The sequence below is a fragment of the Chanodichthys erythropterus genome, chromosome 8 (assembly GCF_024489055.1).
Source record: "Chanodichthys erythropterus isolate Z2021 chromosome 8, ASM2448905v1, whole genome shotgun sequence".
Taxonomy (NCBI): Eukaryota; Metazoa; Chordata; class Actinopteri; order Cypriniformes; family Xenocyprididae; genus Chanodichthys; species Chanodichthys erythropterus.
The window spans coordinates 3,799,004-3,819,551 of NC_090228.1; the positions used below are offsets into that span (position 1 = coordinate 3,799,004).

At 38.1% G+C, this 20,548-nt stretch overlaps 1 protein-coding gene across 7 annotated transcripts in view; it reads left to right on the forward strand.

Moving 5' to 3' along the window:
• Window positions 1-5,451: 5,451 nt before the first annotated feature.
• The window catches only part of kcnc2 (potassium voltage-gated channel, Shaw-related subfamily, member 2), a 125,670-nt gene continuing 110,573 nt past the window's right edge, over window positions 5,452-20,548 (forward strand). For all 7 annotated transcript variants that reach the window (XM_067390831.1, XM_067390825.1, XM_067390826.1 and 4 more), the window contains exon 1: window positions 5,452-6,277. In XM_067390831.1, the coding sequence (XP_067246932.1) occupies window positions 5,723-6,277 (555 nt within the window). In that variant the 5' untranslated portion in view covers window positions 5,452-5,722. The remainder of the gene's footprint in view (window positions 6,278-20,548) is intronic.

The following is a 20,548-nucleotide window of genomic DNA, read 5'->3' on the forward strand; positions in this document are numbered from 1 at the left end:
CTCAAACATGACATGTTGATTTCATGTGAATTAATGACAGAGAGGGATAAATGCTGTGAGATTTCACCTTCCAGACTGAGTCCACAGGGGCTGGACGTCCCAGAATAATCTGCTTCCATCAATTAGAGCCGCGGTTCTCCCATCAGCCTTAATCAAGTGCGTTTACACACCTAATGGGATGTGCTAACCACATTTGCCCTCGTACCTGGTCCTGTCTCTTTCTGGGAATAGACTTTTAATTAATATGAGTGCGGACGGGGGGTTTAATGAGACGCGAGACGGTTTTTCATTATAAGATCTCCTCTGATTATGTGATTGCTGCTAGAATTATTAATTTCTCAGCTGGTTTTGCTTCAGGTGGAGAGAGAGTTTGGTGAGCAAACATCATATCAGCTGTCTTTATTGTACAAAGGGAAACAATGTCCTCCTTAACCCTCTGTGAAAAGATAATAAGCATAACTTTAAGTTAAATGAATATTGGCTATAGGGGTGGATGAATTCAGGTTGATTGGGACACTTTTTCCAAGTCATCTCAATGGCAAAAAGTGTCACCCTGAATTCACCTTTTTTTTTTTTTTTTAAACAATATTTATTCTTTAATATTTTATTCTTTAAACTTAAATATCTAATAAGCCAATCACATGGCAGCAACTCGACCTGGTGATGTTCAAACTGAGCATCAGAATGGGGAAGAAAGGTGATTGAACTGACTTTGAATTGGGCATGATGTGCTGGTCTGAGTATACACTCTCTAAAAAACAATCCAAGTTTGGTTGAAAATGGACAAACCCAGCGATTGGGTTAAATGTTTGATCAACCTGCTGTGCAGTTTTATTTAACCCAACTATTGCATAGCTTCTCCAAAGTTGCAGCTCTTGTGGGGTGTTCCCGGTCTGCAGTGGTCAGTATCTATCAAAAGTGCTCCAAGGAAGGAACAGTGGTGAACCAGCGAAAGGGTCATGGGTGAACAATGCTCATTGATGCACGTTTGGAGCAATCCAACAGATGAGCTACTATATGTAGCTCAAATTTCTCAAGAAGTTAATGCTGGTTCTGATAGAAAGGTGTCAGAAGTGCATCACAGTTTGTTGTGTATGGAGCTGCTTAGCTGCAGACCAGTCAGGGTGCCCATGCTGACCCCTGTCCACTGTCGAAAGAGTCAACAGTGCACACGTGAGCATCAGAACTGGACCACGGAGCAACGGAAGAAGGTGGAAGGTGAAACTGTGCACTCATCATTGTGTTTCTTCCTTTTGTCCAGAAGCCATCAGAACAGACCTGCGACCCATCATCGAGATCTGCTGCGCTGTCTAAACTAGACCCAGTCTAAAATAACCTCAGACAGTTGTGGGAGGATGTATTTCATGACTAACCTACAGCTAAATCAAGGTCAGTTTTGGATATGTGAGCTCTGCGCTCCCTCAATGCCAAAACCATGTGGTGCATCAGTGACCAAAATATGAGGCATTTGTGGATGTCAGGGTATGGAGTCTGAACAGAAAAACAATGCACCTTGGTATCATTTTGCAGATTGTACAATGAAACTACGCATTATTTGCATCGTTTTGACTGTTTCTGATAGTTTTGCACAAACCTTTAACACAAGTATTACCTGAACAGCTTTACTTTTTGCATGTACAAACATAATAATTTCTTCAGAAAATATAAAACACTCCAGGTCGGCATGAAACAGACGTTACTATAATCTTTTCTTCCCTATATCCGAGTGAAACAGCTTCTCAAACAAGAACAAATGTAGGGAGGGGCTTGATTTTGTCCATGGGCAAATGATTAAATGGTGGTTTGCGATTGGTTGATCTCATGTGAGTGACAGGTTTCCCCACCCTCATGCCATTAAACATCATCAGACGAGTTTTTTTTTTTTTTTTAAACGTGCATGGATAAATCATTTGTAATAAATGTAATATTCCATAAAAAAAAAAAACAAGAATTAATTTTGTTTTCATTATGACTTTGAGTTATGATGTTTATATCGAATTTTCTTTCCTGTTTATTACAGGTTCAGTACCCAGTTCCAAGATCTATATAAACTATGCACGAAATATAAAATGTCCATAGGGAAAGTGTTTCGTTCAGTTTTATTCTCAGAGGAAGCTTCCACATTCATTTTGTTGCCAAAACAGCTCACGACACATTAATTATAGCTCTGTTATGCATTGGAGGAAAAAACATCAAGCAGTGATGTATATGACTTCGGAAGTTTCAAAGAAATGTATTAAATAGTTTTAAGATTTGTCTTAGTGGCTATAGCAGCCTCTCTGTGGCTTTATGAATTATGAATGTCAAGCAGACTTGATACTATTTTTAATTTTGTATTTGCAAACAGGATTAAGACGCTGGTGTGTGGGAATGCATGTGTGGCGCATGTGTCTTTAGACGTGCAAACATGTTCTTCTCAATGCTGCTATTTTTGCTCTCGAGTCCTCGGGGTTTGTGGCACAGGTGAATCCTGTCTGCTGTGACAGTGTGAATGTATTCACAGAAAGTGAAAGATGAAAAACAGCTCTGAGACTAAAGCCAAAAGATCCAGCAGTATATGGAGGCCCAAACCTGAGGAAATAAAAAATGAATGAATGAATGAATGAATGAGAGACCCCCTCCTTCAATTCCATGTTGCACATGGAAAAGTAAAAATAAATAAATGTATTAATAAACTGATATAGAAATAAATACATGTGGGAATATATAAATATAAAGATGAATGAAAGAATAAATAAATAAAAGTTAAATCCTTCCATCCATCCATCTCTCCATCCATCGGACTATTCCATCCATCCATCCATTGGTCTATTCCATCCATTCATCCATCCATCCATCCATCCACCCACAGGTCTTTTTCCATCCATCCATCCACCCACAGGTCTTTTTCCATCCATCCATCCATCCATCCATCATTCATCTATCCACCCACAGGTCTTTTTCCATCCATCCATCCATCCATCATTCATCTATCCACCCACAGGTCTTTTTCCATCCATCCATCCACCCACAGGTCTTTTTCCATCCATCCATCCATCCATCCATCATTCATCTATCCACCCACAGGTCTTTTTCCATCCATCCATCCATCCATCATTCATCTATCCACCCATAAGTCTTTTTCCATCCATCCATCCATCATTCATCCATCCACCCACAGGTCTTTTTCCATTCATCCATCCATCCATCCATCCACCCACAGGTCTTTTTCCATCCATCCATCCATCCATCCATCCATCCATCCATCCATCATTCATCCATCCACCCATAGGTCTTTTTCCATCCATCCATCCATCCATCATTCATCCACCCACAGGTCTTTTTCCATCCATCCATCCATCCATCCATCCACCCATAGGTCTTTTTCCATCCATCCATCCATCCATCCATCATTCATCCATCCACCCATAGGTCTTTTTCCATCCATCCATCCATCCATCCATCATTCATCCATCCACCCATAGGTCTTTTTCCATCCATCCATCCATCCATCCATCCATCCATCCATCCATCATTCATCCACCCACAGGTCTTTTTCCATCCATCCATCCATCCATCCATCATTCATCTATCCACCAATAGGTCTTTTTCCATCCATCCATCCATCCATCCATCCATCATTCATCCACCCACAGGTCTTTTTCCATCCATCCATCCATCCATCCATCATTCATCTATCCACCAATAGGTCTTTTTCCATCCATCCATCCATCCATCCATCCATACATAAGTCTTTTTCCATCCATCCATCCATCATTCATCCATCCACCCACAGGTCTTTTTCCATTCATCCATCCATCCATCCACCCATAAGTCTTTTTCCATCCATCCATCCATCCATCCACCCATAGGTCTTTTTCCATCCATCCATCCATCCACCCACAGGTCTTTTTCCATCCATCCATCCACAGGTCTATTTTCATCAATCCATCCATCCACCCATAGGTATTTTTCCATCCATCCATCCATCCATCCATCCATCCATCCATCCACCCATAGGTCTTTTTCCATCCATCCATCCATCCATCCACAGGTCTATTTTCATCAATCCATCCATCCACCCATAGGTCTTTTTCCATCCATCCATCCATCCACCCATAGGTCTTTTTCCATCCATCCATCCATCCATAGGACTTTTTTCATTTGTCCATCCATTCACTCATAGGTCTTTTTCCATCCATCCATCCATCCATCCATCCATCCACCCATAGGTCTTTTTCCATCCATCCATCCATCCATCCATCCACCCATAGGTCTTTTTCCATCCATCCATCCATCCATCCATCCATCCATCCATCCATCCACCCATAGGTCTTTTTCCATCCATCCATCCAACCATCCATCTGTCCATCCATCCAACCATCCATCCATCCGTCCGTCTATACCTTCCATCCATCCAACCATTCATCCATCCGTCCGTCTATACCTTCCATCCATCCATCCATAAACTCTTGTATAATTTATTTTGGGGTTTGAACATACAGACTTTCAGATCTTTAACCAATAGGCCACAGTTCCCGCTTGTGAGAGAATCAGTGGCTATTTTCTGTTTGTGGGAAAGACCAGTAGATACTGTAATGAACGCATGTGAGTCAGACATGATGAATCACTCCATTAGGCTCAGTCCGGCAGTGATTCGCTCTCTGCCCTGGAGAACGGAAACCCTGTTTTGCACAGTTTAGAAAACACCATCCACCTTTATTTTGTTAAATGGATGTTTGTACTTTTCAGTACTACTCACTTTGAGTACATCTAGTTTCTTAATAGTATATGCAATGCCCATAATGTTCACGGCACACTATTCATTTATTACTATCTGTAGATTTTTATGGTAAACAAATAGGCCAGGGTATCTTTGTTGCTTGAAGAAAATGTATTTTATTAAACTATTCCGTCAATGAAAGAAGCTTGAAGTTAATTCAGTGACTGCTTTAAGACAGATTCAAACTGTAGTTCCTCAGTCTTTTTGAATGGAGCCTCTCACAATTGTCATTTGTTTGTGAATCAGGCTGTACCGGTTGCACTCTGTATTTGATTCACCAAAAAGAATCTGTTCACTAGAATCATTTTTCGTGCCTCCCGCTAGGACAGCTCAATACAATGACGTGTTTTCTTGGCTTTTGTTTCCTTTTCATTTTGCCTTATCACAATAAATTCTGCCTTTAAACTCGGATACTTTATTCGAATTAACTTTATTCAAATAAATCTGATAGTGAAAATAAATGTGATAAAGATGAAATCATTAAAGCTTGTATACTGTTAAAAATGTTCAGAATCTCGAGCTGTTGTGACAACTATCATATGACATCATATTTGTATGAATATATTTATGTCGAATGCCACTGAAGAGAAAGGGTGTGTCCTTGAGAGAGAGAGAGAGAGAGAGAGAGAGAGAGAGCTTGTTGCTCTCTGATGCTCGAGCCGCAGGTGATGATGGATCGATAGAATGAAGAGCTGCTGCTCGCCTCTCGCGCCGTGTCTTTCACCTGTCCGCGCGCTCAGGGCTGGTCGGTGGCGCGCGCTCCTTTGAGGCGCTCATTCCCCTCAGAGACGCGCTCGAGAGCGTGAGCGTGTTTTCCTCTTGCGCGCCAGGAATAAAGCGAAGACTTCGGTTCGATACTTCAGTTCAATGAGGCTGTTCGTGAACTATTGGAGTACTCCAGCATCGCCACAGCATCGTAGAGTAACGTTACTCCCCTCGCGTCATGTCTCACTCTGAGAGATGGGCAAGTTCGACGAGCACGAGAGGGTAATCCTCAACGTCGGGGGCACGAGGCACGAAACCTACCGGACCACGCTGAAGACCCTGCCGGGCACGCGTCTGGCCCTGCTCGCCTCCGAGTCGGACCTCGAGTCGGTTCTGGACCAGCTGCAACAAGTCCCGGGCTTCATAGAGTACAACGCGCGCAGCAACGAGTACTTCTTCGACCGGCACCCGGGCGTCTTCGCCTACGTGCTCAACTACTACCGGACCGGGAAGCTGCACTGCCCGGCGGACGTGTGCGGGCCGCTGTTCGAGGAGGAGCTGTCCTTCTGGGGCATCGATGAGACGGACGTGGAGCCGTGCTGCTGGATGACCTACCGACAGCACCGGGATGCTGAAGAGGCGCTGGATGTGTTTGAGATGAACGTGGACAACGACGAGGACGACGAGTACGGAAAGCGGCTGGGCATTGAGGACGTGGTGTCCGCCGACGGCACCGTCAGCAGGTGGAGGAAGTGGCAGCCGGTCATCTGGAACCTGTTCGAGGACCCGTACTCCTCTAGAGCCGCCCGGGTAAGAGCGCGGCGGAGTCGCCAAACGGTTGCGCGCGCGACTCTCTTCTAGTGATTAGATAAAACATCCAAGCAACCTCAAAACTCAAGCATGTATGAAGAGGAGTCTGTTTTACGTTTAAGTTCTCATGCATACTACTAAACATGTGCGTAATGTGTGCTGGAAACGTGTCAGGATAGGGATGAGAGCGTGTCCTGGTCACCTAAAACTTAAAAAATTAAACTTGAAGACATCACAACTCATGCAAGCATCAAGCTCTCGAGTATGAAACGAGTGCGTAATGGTGAGACACTGTATGTATTGGAGAGGCAGGTGTCACATATTAATAACTCTCAAATCAAGACAAAGGAAACAAATCACAGGTCATGCATGCGTGCGTGCGCGAATATTTGCGCTCGCGCGTAATCGTCCTTTTAATCTCAGCATTAGACTGTCCAGGACATAAAACTTCTCAAGTGCAGACATTTTATCCTCTTGTTAAAACACTCTCGGTTAAATTTGGCCTAATTAAAGGAGAGAAAAGAATCACAGCCCTCCCACACTTATGTGACACAACCCAGAACCATAATGGAGCTTATTTTGCGTTTGAAATAGTCTTAATTAAACGATGGGTTGGAGGAGTACCGTCAGTGGAAAAGAGAAAAGATGAATTATTGAGATTGTTGCAGGCAAATTCAGATGCACTGCAGAGATCAGGCGGATAAAATTTTAAAGACCTTTTCCTTTCCTGTTTTGGGTTTTTCTGAGTAATGTCATAACTTATTTTGCTCTGATTATATGCAGACCAATGCTTCATGAATCTACTTGATTAAAATCCTCAGAAAATGTTTGTTGTTATTACTCAACAGTAAGGATACTTTCTCTCTCCCCCCCCAAATGATAACAATGAGAGAAATGTTTTTAGACTGATCTTCACATTAATGCTCAACCTGACCCATATTATGTCATTTTCACATGATATGATTGGCTGTTGGTTCAAATTGGGAGTTTAACTTGAGTTGGTCTGTGGAAATGGTTAATTGGTCCAGTGCTGAATGAAGTCATGATTGATTGAATTTTGCAGAGATGGGCCAAATGAGCTGTTGATTGAATCAATAATCAATTGTTTCTCTAGACATATAGTCTCAGGCTTTGTCTGCTCTCTCCATTTTTAATGAGAAGAAACTGTATGTCCTTGACAAAGATTCAAGGGGACCTATTATGTAAAACTCACTTTTACATGATGTTTGAACATTAATGTGTGTGCCGACATTGTGTGTGTACACAACCACCCTGTAGAGGTAAAAATAACCACTCCTTTTTTTTTTTAATTCCCAAAAATCTGAAACAGTCCCTGCATCCCAATATCTATACTATCCATCCTAAACAGTAAGTGAGATTACAATAAAGCATAGTATGTTGAAAAGAGTATGCGAGAAGTCCCCAGATGGTCTACTATTTCCGGTAGATTTTCAAAGTGTGGATCCGTGCACACTATAAAGGATAATATTTCCCACAACCCATTGCGCTTTTGGATTTGGTTCAAAACTACAAACATGAGTAAAAAGTGTACAAATAATGTCGGATATGCGCGACCGACTGTGAGAGGTTTAGATAAAGGTTTGAGTGGCTAATAAAGAAAGTTTTACATGATAAAAAAATATTTATTTAATGTTATCCGTGTTATATTTCATTTGCAATAACAATGTGGACATTTATAAAGATCCGTTTGGCCTTTAACTTTTAAATGCATCATTATTATGCTTTAATATGAGGATATGATATGATTGACAGGCCAGTTTACCCTGACAGGATACGTCAGGATGCGACAAAGAGCAAAGATCAATTGCATGATGTGAAAGTATGTCCCAAAGCTTGTTGCTTCACACTCAAAAGTATGTACTTTTTCTTCACAAAAAAGAAAGGGTGTAGTATAAGTAGGTGAATTGAAATGAGCCATTCAGGAATGTGCTCCAATGTGACGTCACATTGCAACAGGCCCCGCCCACATCTAGCACGGAATCTGCCTTATTAGCTTAGCTCCTCCCCTAAGTGAACTGTACACAGTCCACCATGTTTATCTCCTCGCCAGATCATTTAACAGCAGCATTAAAGTAAGAAATGTATTCTTGTTTAAGCTACTAAAGTTATTTAATCAAGATCAGTGAGTGATTTTCTGTATTTCTTTTGTTTGATTCCTATTAACAACATATACAGCAGTAGCTACTGTATATTATGCTGCTGACACTTTAATACACAGATCTAATACACACATGCCATTTCTTTCCCTGCTGTTTGCATTCACAGACTGTGTTTGTGAACTTTGTGTGTTTTTGACATAACCTTGAGTTTATTTAAGTCCAATAAGACGTGAAAGAGAACTTAGTTTACTACTCGCACAACGCACCATCTGACAGCCAGCTTTCTGTGTGCGTGCTTTAGATGTGTGTGCTCAGAAAAACCATATATCAGAAGTTTAAACTGTTATGGATTTAAAAAGAATGCAAATAATTAACTTTAGTGATGATTAAGAGCTGCAATGTCACGTGAGTGTGGAAGCGATAGAGATGATAATTCAAAACAAACAGATGTTTTAGTTTTTGGCACGAGTTGTACAGGCTCCGCCCTCTTCTGAAAAGCAGGGTGGGGAGCAGCAGCTCATTTGCATTTAAAGGCACATGCGCGAAAACAGCATGTTTTTCCTTCCGCTCAAAAATGGGCATTTACAACATGATCTGTGGGGTTTTTGAGCTGAAACTTCAGACACATTCTGGAGACACCAGCGACTTATATTACATATTATAAAAAGGCGCATAATAGGTCCACTTTAAGATTCTTGTGCTTTGTGCTCAATGAGCATTTAAATATGTGCAACTTTCTTTCTAATTTTGCTAAAAACAGATATATGTTATCAGCAGGACACATTTCCCAGAATTCACCTTGCATTCCTAGTTTGCATCATAGTGCTCCCATGATGCCTTCTGCCTGTTTTAATCCATCTGTTAATGCAGCGGAGGGTGCTGAGGCTGTGATCATGTTGACGTGTGTGTGTTTTGATGCCGAGCGTGCCGTTGCCACTTAAGAGGTTAACGCTGGCGCACGTCTGAAGATGCTGCACCGAGACCGTTTCCATGGTGACCTTATCGCTCATCGGCCGCCCGTGTTCATTCAGAGCAGCGATTGATTTCAGGAATTCAGTCAAGCACAAACCTGCCTCACAACACACACTGCGCGTCTGCTCGTTTCCTCTGGCACTGTTTGAAATGAGTGCGTGTGTGACATATTGTTTGTGTGGATGATTCATGCGCTGGGAAAAATAACACGGTCATACAGATTATGTGTGTTTATGTGGGCACAGATGAGCCGAATGCTGATGCCGGCTGCTTAAACTTTGTTGTCAGTCATTTTCTTTAGATCACATGCTGAGTGCTGATTATCTCGTTGAGTTGTCGAGGCAGTGGGCGTCTTTTCGTGGGATGCTAGTGTCCGTGTTGTGCGATTACAGTAATGAAACGTGATCTTTTAAGGAACATTTCACTCGAAATCAAGGTTCCAAAACTTATTTTGAAGAACAATGATGTCATTAAGAACAAGCCTTGAGTTGTTGATGATGATGTTGATGATGAAAAAGTCATTGTGCATCTAAAATGTGTCTGTAAATTATTGCTTGGCTAATTTTCTGAAGGCAACATGGATTTAACTTAAGTTAAACCGGGTGTCCCGGACACCTATGAATTTATACTCCACTAAGCATCCTTCAATACCTGTTCGAGTCGGTCGACGTCTCGACTCTTTTTGAGCACTATCACTTGGGACTTGGGAATAAGATCTTTAGTGCTCCACTAAACACTATCACTTGAGTATAGAAGTAAGATTCTCTGCTGCGCAGCCTAAAAACCAAACAGACTCCAGACTATGCCTTAGAATATGCTTTAATCACGGCCGGAGGACCTCGTATCAATCACAGAATCCCACCAGCAAAAAGAATACAACAGTTTATATAGGACAGAAGCATGGCAAAGCATTCTACAATATGATTGGCTCTTCATATGTCAAACCCTCATGTTACTAGGTAAAGCAAGATCTGTCCAAATCATGTTTATATTTAGTTCATTGGTTACTCAATTGGTTACTCAATAATATCATGGGGCTGTCCCTAAGTTTCATTTCCACTGTTCTTATATTTGGACATGCTTCAGACACACACTGACTTAGGCCTAAAGTTTGAGAACATTTAGGTTTCAAAGGCATACATTTAGGTTCCTGCAAGTAAAAAGAAATGATAGTTATGATTAATTTAAAAAAATCCATCACATGAGCCATAATGTGATGCATATCTGAGTGAAACAGAATAATTAAGGATAAAAATGTAATGTGAGACACATGAATAAATGTGTCATCATTTACTCACCCTCAGGTTTCTTAACAAAATGTCTTTCTTCAACTGAACACAAAAGAAGATATTAAACATTATACTAAACATTTGTTGGACTCCACTGACTTCCATAGTATGAAAAAAAAAATAAAAATTTGGAGGTCAATGAGGACCAGTTTGGTAACTGACTCAAAATATCTTATTTTGTGTTCAGCAGAAGAAATAAATTATTACACGTTTGGAACAACTTTCAAGGTTTGGAATTTTCATTTTTGGATGAACTGTTTCTTTAATGATAAAGTATGATAAAATAAGGTTCCAAAACTTGTATTTCTGTGGAACACAAAAGAAGATATTCTAAAGAACATTGAGGTCATTGAGAACAGACTTAACTATATATAAAAAAATAAAAAAAAATGATGCAACTCAAATTTGGGTCAAATATGGGCAAAACTAGTTGTTGGGTTAAATTTTTAAATTAAAATTTTAACCCAAATTTGGGTTGAAACAACCCAGCATTTTTTAGAGTGTTGATGATAATGATAAAGTCACTGTGCATCTAAATTGTGCTCAAATGCTCATTTTTTTTAGGCAAAATGAAACCACATTATCTACCCATTTTTGTACCATAATGTGAAGCATGTCTGAGTGAAACAGAAAGATAATAAGGAACATGTACAGTAGCGTGAGTCTTAAAGGATTAGTTCACTTCGTAATTCAAATTTCTTGATAATTTACTCCCATGTCATCCAAGATGTTTATGTCTTTCTTTTTTTCAGTTAAAAAGAAATTAAGGTTTTTGAGGAAAACATTCCAGGATTTTTTTCCAGATAGTGGACTTCAATGGGGACCAATGGGTTCAAGGTCCAAATGTCAGTTTCAGTGCAGCTACATGATCCCAGACGAGGAATAAGGGTCTTATCTAGCGAAATGGTCAGTCATTTTCTAAAAAAAAAATAAATTATATACTTTTTAACCACAAATGCTCATCTTGCACTGCTCTGCTATGCGCCACACATTATGTAATGGTCATGCGTGATGTAGGCAGAAGTACTGAGCAAGTGTCTATAAAGTGAACGTGCCAAGACTAAGTCAAATGGCCTTCACAAAAAAAAGGTAAAACAACATTGTCGGACGATTTTGAAGATATTGAATTTTTTTGGCCCTACTGCAGTACTTTCACCTACGTCATACGTTACCTTTCCCAACATGATTACGTAATGCGTGGCGCATCGCAGAACTAGTGAATGATGAGCATTTTTGGTTAAAAAGTATATAAATGTTTATTTTTTTTAGAAAAAATCATTTCGCTAGATAAGACTCTTATTCCTTGTCTGGGATCGTGTAGAGCTCTTTAAAGCTGCTCTAAAAACTGACATTTGGACCTTCAACCCACTGAACCCCAGTGAAGTCCGCTATATGGAGAAAAATCCTGGAATGTTTTCCTCAAAAACCTTCATTTCTTTTCGACTGAAGAAAGAAAGACATAAACATGGGGGTGAGTATCAGGACATTTTAATTCTGAAGTGAACAAATCCTTTAAAGGAACAGTTCACACAAAAATGTTCCAAAAATTGTTTTTCTGTGGAACACAAAAGAAGATATTTTGAGGATCTTTAGTGTCCAAACAACATTGAATCTCATTGACTTTGACAAAACAATGTTTGCAGTTGATTAAAACCATTTCTGAGGAGGCTTTTCGACCAGGACATGGAGGCTAAAGATCATGTTCACCCTCCAAAACATCTCCATGCATGCTGTTTTTTTTTTTTTTTTAAATCCATCATTGTTTACTATTATTGCTGTAACTTTTAAATTAGTAGCAGTAGCCAAATACAATCTTATTTGGCAGCTTTCTGATTGGAAAGTTTGTATGCATAATATTTGACATATTGACAGTCGTTTTTAGTCCAAAGTCCAACATTAGCATCTTCCTTGAAGTGCACCGTTAAATAGGCTCAGCGTGTCATTTTAGTGCGAGACAGTAATTACAGATCTGTCTTTCTCGCCACTGACGGGAGGACACTGCGAACCACTGTAGGTGTAAAACGCGCGAGAGAAAGATGTGTGGAGAAATTAAACCGAATGCAGGGCTCCATGTTAAACAAGCTGTCGCTCGACACTGATGTTGTTGTTTCATGTACTGCTGGACGAGGGAGGGTTTGGCTTTCATGTTCAGCTCGTTTGAATCTCACACACACATTAGTGTGCTCATTTCGGCCGGTCTTTTGTGCTGTGATAATTGCATAGGCTTTTTCCTGTATCTGCTTTCAAGTCCTCCGCTGAGCCAGTCCATGGCTTCAAACGCCCCGCTGCAGAGAGTAACACAGGCTTAATGAAGCCGTTCAGACCACCGAGGCCAATTACTCGCACACACATACATGCTGCTTTCGCTAATCGCTGATTAAATAGCAAATCAAACTTTTGTACAGATGCTGTGCGTAAATACAGACCTGTCGCATTGAGCCCGTGACTGTCAAAAAGCACCAACACACATACTTCGCCCACGTTTGTCTTTAGATGACACTGAAAATGATCTTTGACTAATGGAGGAAAACTTTCGAGATGTGCTTTGACAGCATCTCAGCGCTTGAGTGTTTAATAGTGTTTTATGTTTTGAAAGAATGAGGCAGGAATGAGTGGTATGTGCAAAATATTGTCATGGCAATTTTGTTGGCATTCAGCTGAAATTACTATGATAATGACTTTTTTGCACACTCTATACAGCATTTATGCATTACTCTGTTTCTTTGTGTTTGTACATTATGTAGACCCACTAAAATCCATGCAAACATGGTGTAGCAAGACATTTCTACTCGTGCACCTTTATATACCGCTGTCATACATCCACTAAAAATCACCAAAAACAATAGTCAGCTCTTCTCGTGAGAATGACGCATTTAATTAAAAAAACAAAAAAACTAATTTGTACTCTCTCCTGTCAGATATCGCTGTACTAACTGCATATGCTGTCACTTTTTTTGGATCAAGAGATGTTTTCCTGACGTCTACATTTCCATCCGTTCTGAAGAGATCGTACTGTACAATCTTTTCTCTTTCCGACATCTTTCATCTTTAAACATGCCCGCTTTGCCTGTTGTCATTGTCAACTCTTCTCACACATGCGTGTAACTTTGCAAGAGTTTATTCTTCAAATAAGGAGTAAAAATAGAGCACTACGTCGCGCTCATCACGCTCGGCCTCATGGGAGGTCATAGAGAGGTCATTCTCATACCTTTGCAGCAATAACAGGTACAAGAAAGACTTCAAGAAGGAACGAGCATGTGCTTTCCTCGGTTCAGGTGTACAAATAGTTTGTTTAAAGCTAAAATGCCCACACACACACACACACACTCTGTTGAGCTGAAGGGCAGCGTTTGCCCGACTCAAACTCACTAGGGATGTGAAACTCTCACTCCGGTTACCAGCTCAGTGTCTCCCCGTTTAGTGTGTCTCTCATTGGCCTTTTCTCTTCATTTGTTTATCAGGATTTTTGTCAATCTCTTTTTTTGTTTTTGTCTGGTAGCTCTGATTGTTAGTTATTTGACTTTTACGGTGCTGCTAGGAGGTTTTGGGGGGAGGGGGTGGGGTTAGTGTGTTACTATAGGGATACATGATATCAAAATGATCAAAATATTGCAAATATATGCATATTGCATTGGCTTGCGATAACTGAATGTTTTGAACGGTCAATTCACTCCGCACCAACAGACAGCGACCAATGCGGACAATCACCTGATTAAAGTCCGACACACGTTTCATGACCCGAAAAGCGGCGAATATAAGCTATGAAAGACGCCAACAGGGGAACTCACTGATCCGACGAAGTGTCTGTTGCCGTCTGCCGTAACAAATTTCCGAAAAGTCAAAGTTTTAGGTTGACGGAGATGATATAACGAGACATTCAATTTTTTAAATTATAATTTAAATTGATTTTACACACTTATCATATTGCATATCGCATTAGTTATTGCATATGACATTTTTATTAAATATCATGCAGGGTTTTAGTAGGGCTGCTCGATTTAAAAATCATCTCAAATCATTTAAATCATTAAAAATATTTTTTTTATGATAATTCAGTTGCAAATAATAATTATATAATAATATTATAATGATATTATTTATATATTATTATATATTTATGTTATATTATATTATTTATATTATTATATTATTTATTAAAATGTAAAAATATTACAAAATCAAAATCAATTGGATTTTTAAAAAAAAAATTAAAAAAATTGCTTGTAGGGCTGTATAATTTGGCCAAAAGTTGTGAATTATTATTATTATTATTATTAATAATAATAATTCTGTTATAATTATTAGATTATAATTAATAATAATAATAATAATAATAATAATTATTATTATTATTATTATTATTTACAAAATCTTAAACAAAATAATGAATATTAACAATAATAATATTTATAATATAATATTTAAAATTTAAAAATATTACTAATGTAAAAAAAATCAATTTGGCGAAAAATTGTGATATATCAGTATGAATAATAATAATAATAATAATACTAATACTGGTGGTGGTATTTATTATTACTACTATTAATAAATAAAAATATGAAACTAATAATATTTCACAGTAAAATAAAAAATAATAATATTTAAGAAAAAGTACCAATAATAAATTATATAATAAAAACTTTATTTTACAGCCATGTGGTGATTTCAGTTTTATATTGATTCATTGTGCAGTGCTTGTTGTTAGTGTGTTGCTATGTGGTTGCTAGGTTGTTCCTAGGGGTCCAAGTCAAAATAGTTCACTCGCAACGTAATAGCACAAAAAGCTGTGTGATTTGAGGTTCCTTTTTATCTTTTCTCACAAGTTTTTGTCTTCCGTCCTGTTCTTTTTTTCCTCTTTCCTTTTCTTTCTCGTGTTTTGGAGGTGATGTTTTAGACTGTGTGTCCTCTCTGCAGGCTTCTGGATCATAATGTTTCTCCCTCTCGCCATCCTGAAACTCCAAACTGGGACAAAACTGATCCAGTCACCGGGAGCTCGACGTCTTATCCGAGTGACCCGCATGTCCTTTTCTGCCAGATGCAGAATCAATGTGGCTTTGCCTGTAAACGGCTCGTCTTTCTCCCAGAAAGCTGTGAAACCGCAGCAAACTGACTTCTATTTCACATTCCTCCTTCAAGAGCTGGTCAGACCGTCTCCAGTGTCTTGCTCTTTTATGAACACAGAAACTTTACTTGGTGTCACTCAGAGAGCGTAATTGGAAAATATTAGCTTGTGTAGTGCATGGTTAAACGGTTTAGATGCTCTCGCTGTCACACGTCTAACTCACACGGTTCAGTTTACATGCAGACTGAGTCATAAAGCGGCGGTGTTGAACGCTGACATTTAAAGCTCTTCACTCTCTGGTGGTGTGTAAATATACTCCATTAAGTGAAGGCCTCTTCTGCTGTACGCCAGCAGCGGTAATTATCCTGTTGAGTTGAGTTGAGCCGGGCTGCTAGTCCAGGTTTAACTACCGCTCTATTAGGAGTCACTTCAGCTGAGCGGGAACGATCTCCTTATCTGAATGGCACTCAAAAGCCACGAGACGTCTGGCTGATAGGAAGCCCGTCTCGGTCTGTAGTGCATCTATTAGTCAACCTGTCTGTCTCGCACACATGCTTTCACTGTATGAGCGTCTGAGATTTTCATTCATAACTTCAGACTAAATTAAAAGGGGTCAAGAGCTGCGTTGTTTTATAATGTTTCTTGGGGTGCACTTATAATGTAAGTATACTTTTTACATCCAAAATTGTCATAATTTAGACATAAAAGGCATTTTTCCACCCTCTGATTTGAGCGCTCTGTTTTAAGGGTGTGTCTGCTGTGAGACTTCAGTGTAAACGCCCACTGCTGTGATTGGCTGACATCTTTGCATATGAAATGGCAAGTATTACTGTCTCAAAAACTTTAGCACATTTGTACTATTACATCTCTCAAGGTTAACTAATCGTGAAAAGCATTACATTCAGATCTTTGGCATTATATTTAGATTGTGGCATGAAAGGTTGCAGTGATGATCATTGTAGCCGATCACAGACATGTTGTTGAGCGCATGAAAGCAGTGATCTCGTCATTACAATTCAATTTCTGCACAATAACAAGTGCTTTCATCATAACTAACAGTCCAAACACAATGTGACTAAGAGATTTGTTTAATAAAATGGGAGTTTTGCCGCATAACTCAGTAACTGATAAACTCGCGCTGTTTGATTGACAGCTCCAGCGATTGCAAAGGGAACATTCTTTATATAATTTACTTTACTTTTAACAAGAATATACAAGTTTTTTTTCAACATTTCACGTTTAATTCAATGTGTTGTCATTTCTTTGTAATTGTTTGTAAAATTTACTAGCAATTTCAGAGTGAAAATTGTTTCGAAACCTATTTTGTTTTATGTTCACTGAGGAAAATTTTGATTTTTATCTTTATGGAATTGATCGGATAATAAAAAATGTCTCTATTATATTAAAAAAACAAGATATTGGGGACTTAAGCTGAAAAGTATGTAAAACCATCTCAAGATTAGAGTTGTTAAATTACGAGAAAAAACTTGTTAAATTTCAAGAAAAAGTCAAGATAAAATGTTGAGAATAAACTCATTAAATTACGAGAAAAAACTTGTTAAATCTCAAGAAATGTCCCAGATAAAATGTTGAGAATAAACTGGTTAAATTATGAGAAAAAACTCTTTAAATTTCGAGAAAAAAAGTCTAGATAAAATGTTGAGAATAAAGTCATTAAATTATGAGAAAAAAGTTGTTAAATTACGAGAACAAATTCGTTAAATTATGAGAAAAATGTTGTTAAATTTCGAGAAAAAAGTCGAGATAAAATGTTGAGAATAAACTCATTAAATTTTGAGAATAAAGTAATTAAATTATGAGAAAAAAGTCATTAAATTATGAGAGCAAATTCGTAATTTAACGAATTTGTTCTCGTAATTTAACGACTTTTTATCTTGACTTTTTTCTCAAAATTTAACAAGTTTTTTCTCGCAATTTAACAACTTTAATCTTGAGATGGTTTTATTTTTTTATTATTGCATGGCCCTAATCCTCTTCCGTTGAAAAGGAAAGTTGTTTCCGAAGTTCATTTAAAAAAAAAAAAAAAAAAACTTTGAAACAATTTGAATTCAGAAATTGCTAGTAAATTTGACAAATAATTACACTTTTATTTAACTTTAACATTAAACATTAAATTAAAGGCTTGTAAAACATATGCCAATAATCTTTTATTTACAATTTAGAGAAATAATTTTTTACAGTGTAGGGCTGTTTTTGCTACTGCTGCTGTACCTTTAAATATATAAATGAGCTCTGTTGTGATTGGCTGAACTGGTCAGGGCGACTGTAGATATGAAAAGGAGGGCGGTCATATTTTAATGAGTTCATTACCAAGATGATTTAGGAAATAAGATGATTCATCTTCGGAAGGAAGCTTTGTAAATATTAAACATCAAATTACAGCCCATTTAAATCTTATATAATGAAACTTTTTATAAACAACAAGAGACCTTTACAGTCAACAGTATTATTATTATTATTATGATCTTTTACATGATTTAACATGAAGATTTTCATCACTGCGCTGCATGTCAGATGACATTTTCAACTCGCCGCTGTTGAGTAATAATAATTACAGTCATTTGCAGAGGAAATGAACGTATAGTAGACCTGCATGCATAAGTGCAGTTTAGTAATAATGAGTCTAGACTGTGATTTTGTTCTCTCTCTCTCTCTCTCTCTCTCTCTCTCTCTCTCGCTGTGGGAGTGTTGGCCTGCTCTGTTTCCATCTGTATGACAGTGAGATTTGGCGTTCAACCTCTCCGTCACACTCTCATAGACAGTACTGTAGAGTCGGGTTGTGTACTGATACCTCAAATAATACATTTGGTATCTGGGTCATTTCTTATGATTATGTAGCATTGCATTTACCCTACACAGATGCATTCTTTAATGCATTGCAAAGAAATACTTAAATACAATATTGTAGTGGCCAAAAGTAGTGAAAATCTTCACCCTTTATTCAGATATTATTAAACGGTAGTTAAAGATTTTGTAAGCATATTGCGTAGTTGTGCTTGGAGTCAATTGTTCTATTTGTGATAATAATGCAATGAAACATGCCAAATTGTACGGACATATTTTTTGGCCAGGCTATCATGCAAAGAAATCATGAACACATGCAAAAACATGAGAACCAATGAAATATTAATAACTGATTATGTTTTAGTAAATGTTGTCAATTTTGTTTTTCTATGCATAGTAAAATAAAACTTTTTTTTTTTTTTTTTTGGCCGAATAATTGTTCAGGTAAATAACTTAAACAAGTTGAATGTTTTGTTCTTCCCTCATTTTTAAAATATTTAAAAAATATACAATAATTTTGATGGTTTAATTTTAAAATTTAAACACTTTTGCCCACTACTGTGTGTGTGTGTATATTTACCAATATTTATGTACAGTATATGTACTTTTATGCTTATGTCATGCTTATGTCAAACTCTTTGGGGATCACTTTGAGTGCTTCATATCAGGCGCTTATGAAGATCCATTTCAGACTCTCGCAGAGATTCAGTATCACTTTATCGATGTTTATTTACTCTATGTAATCCTGTAAGATCAGTTTACATTTCTGTTTACTAGGAGAGCTTTGAGGCTAAAGCTGGTTTCATGGTTTTAGCTCTTGATATTTGATCTTTATTCTGTATTTGATCTGAAATGACTTTTACTCTCATGTTATGTTCCGGTAATTTTGACCTGCAGACGATTTTCTTTTCCCCAAAAATGCTGGTTAATATTATCACATTGCACTTAAACTTACTGACTTTGCTCTCGCATGGTATAATGGGATATATAGTTAAAAAATATATCATTTTTGCACTTTTTCCCCCGCCTTACTACACTTGTTGGTGTTCTTGGTCAAAAATGACAGGCCTTCAAAAAATAGCTAAAAAATCTCACATTATGCTATGTTATTGCCAAATATTGGATTCATTCTTTTTACCAACTTGTTTTCTTTTAATTAGCACAGGTTTTGTATTTGTTTTTGTAGCTGATTAATCATAGGCCTCATTAATCTGAGCTTATGCTCCACAGTTTTTTGAAGTGAATAAGCTTGAGTGAATTATTTTTCACTCAAACACTGAGGTGCATAAGCTCCGAACAATGAGGCCTACGATTAATCAGCTCCAAGAAACAAATACAAAACCTGTGCTGATTGAAAGAAAACTAGCTGATGCAAAGATTGAATCTAATATTTGGTGCTAATATAGAATAACAAGAGATTTACAAGCAATTCCAAAGGCGGGTCATTTTTGACCCGGAGCACCAAATTAAGTTTTTCAGATCCATCATTTCAACTATACAGATTTAATAGAGTATAAATGTAACTAAAAATATTCAAATTATGATTTGCACATTGTCCTTCACTAAAATGAACCCAAGGGAGAATCATTTTCATGTGCCAGTATAATCTAATTTCCCACTCTTCAGGGAACTTAATAACCAAATAAAAAGTGCATTAAATCATTCACAATGTTGCTTGATTTTCAAATCAACAACAAAGTCATTGTGAATATATCATGAAGATTTGTTTATAATCACCCATCCCCGTTTCTCCCTTGATCTGAGGTCATCGTGGAGGCCGTCTGTCAATTTCTGTGCGGCAGTAATAACTGAGAGCTGCTATTACCCTGGGAAACATTAACACGTCTTAAGTGTCTCTAAAATGCTGTTCTCATTTCAGCCCGTATAAACCTGCTCCCCTCACGCATTACTCTCTTCCTCTGACACTGCGTCTCGCCTCTCAACTCATAACACACTAATAATAGACACAGTATGTATAAATATCATATTTTTGTCTAGCACTGTGACTTTATAGCTCCTT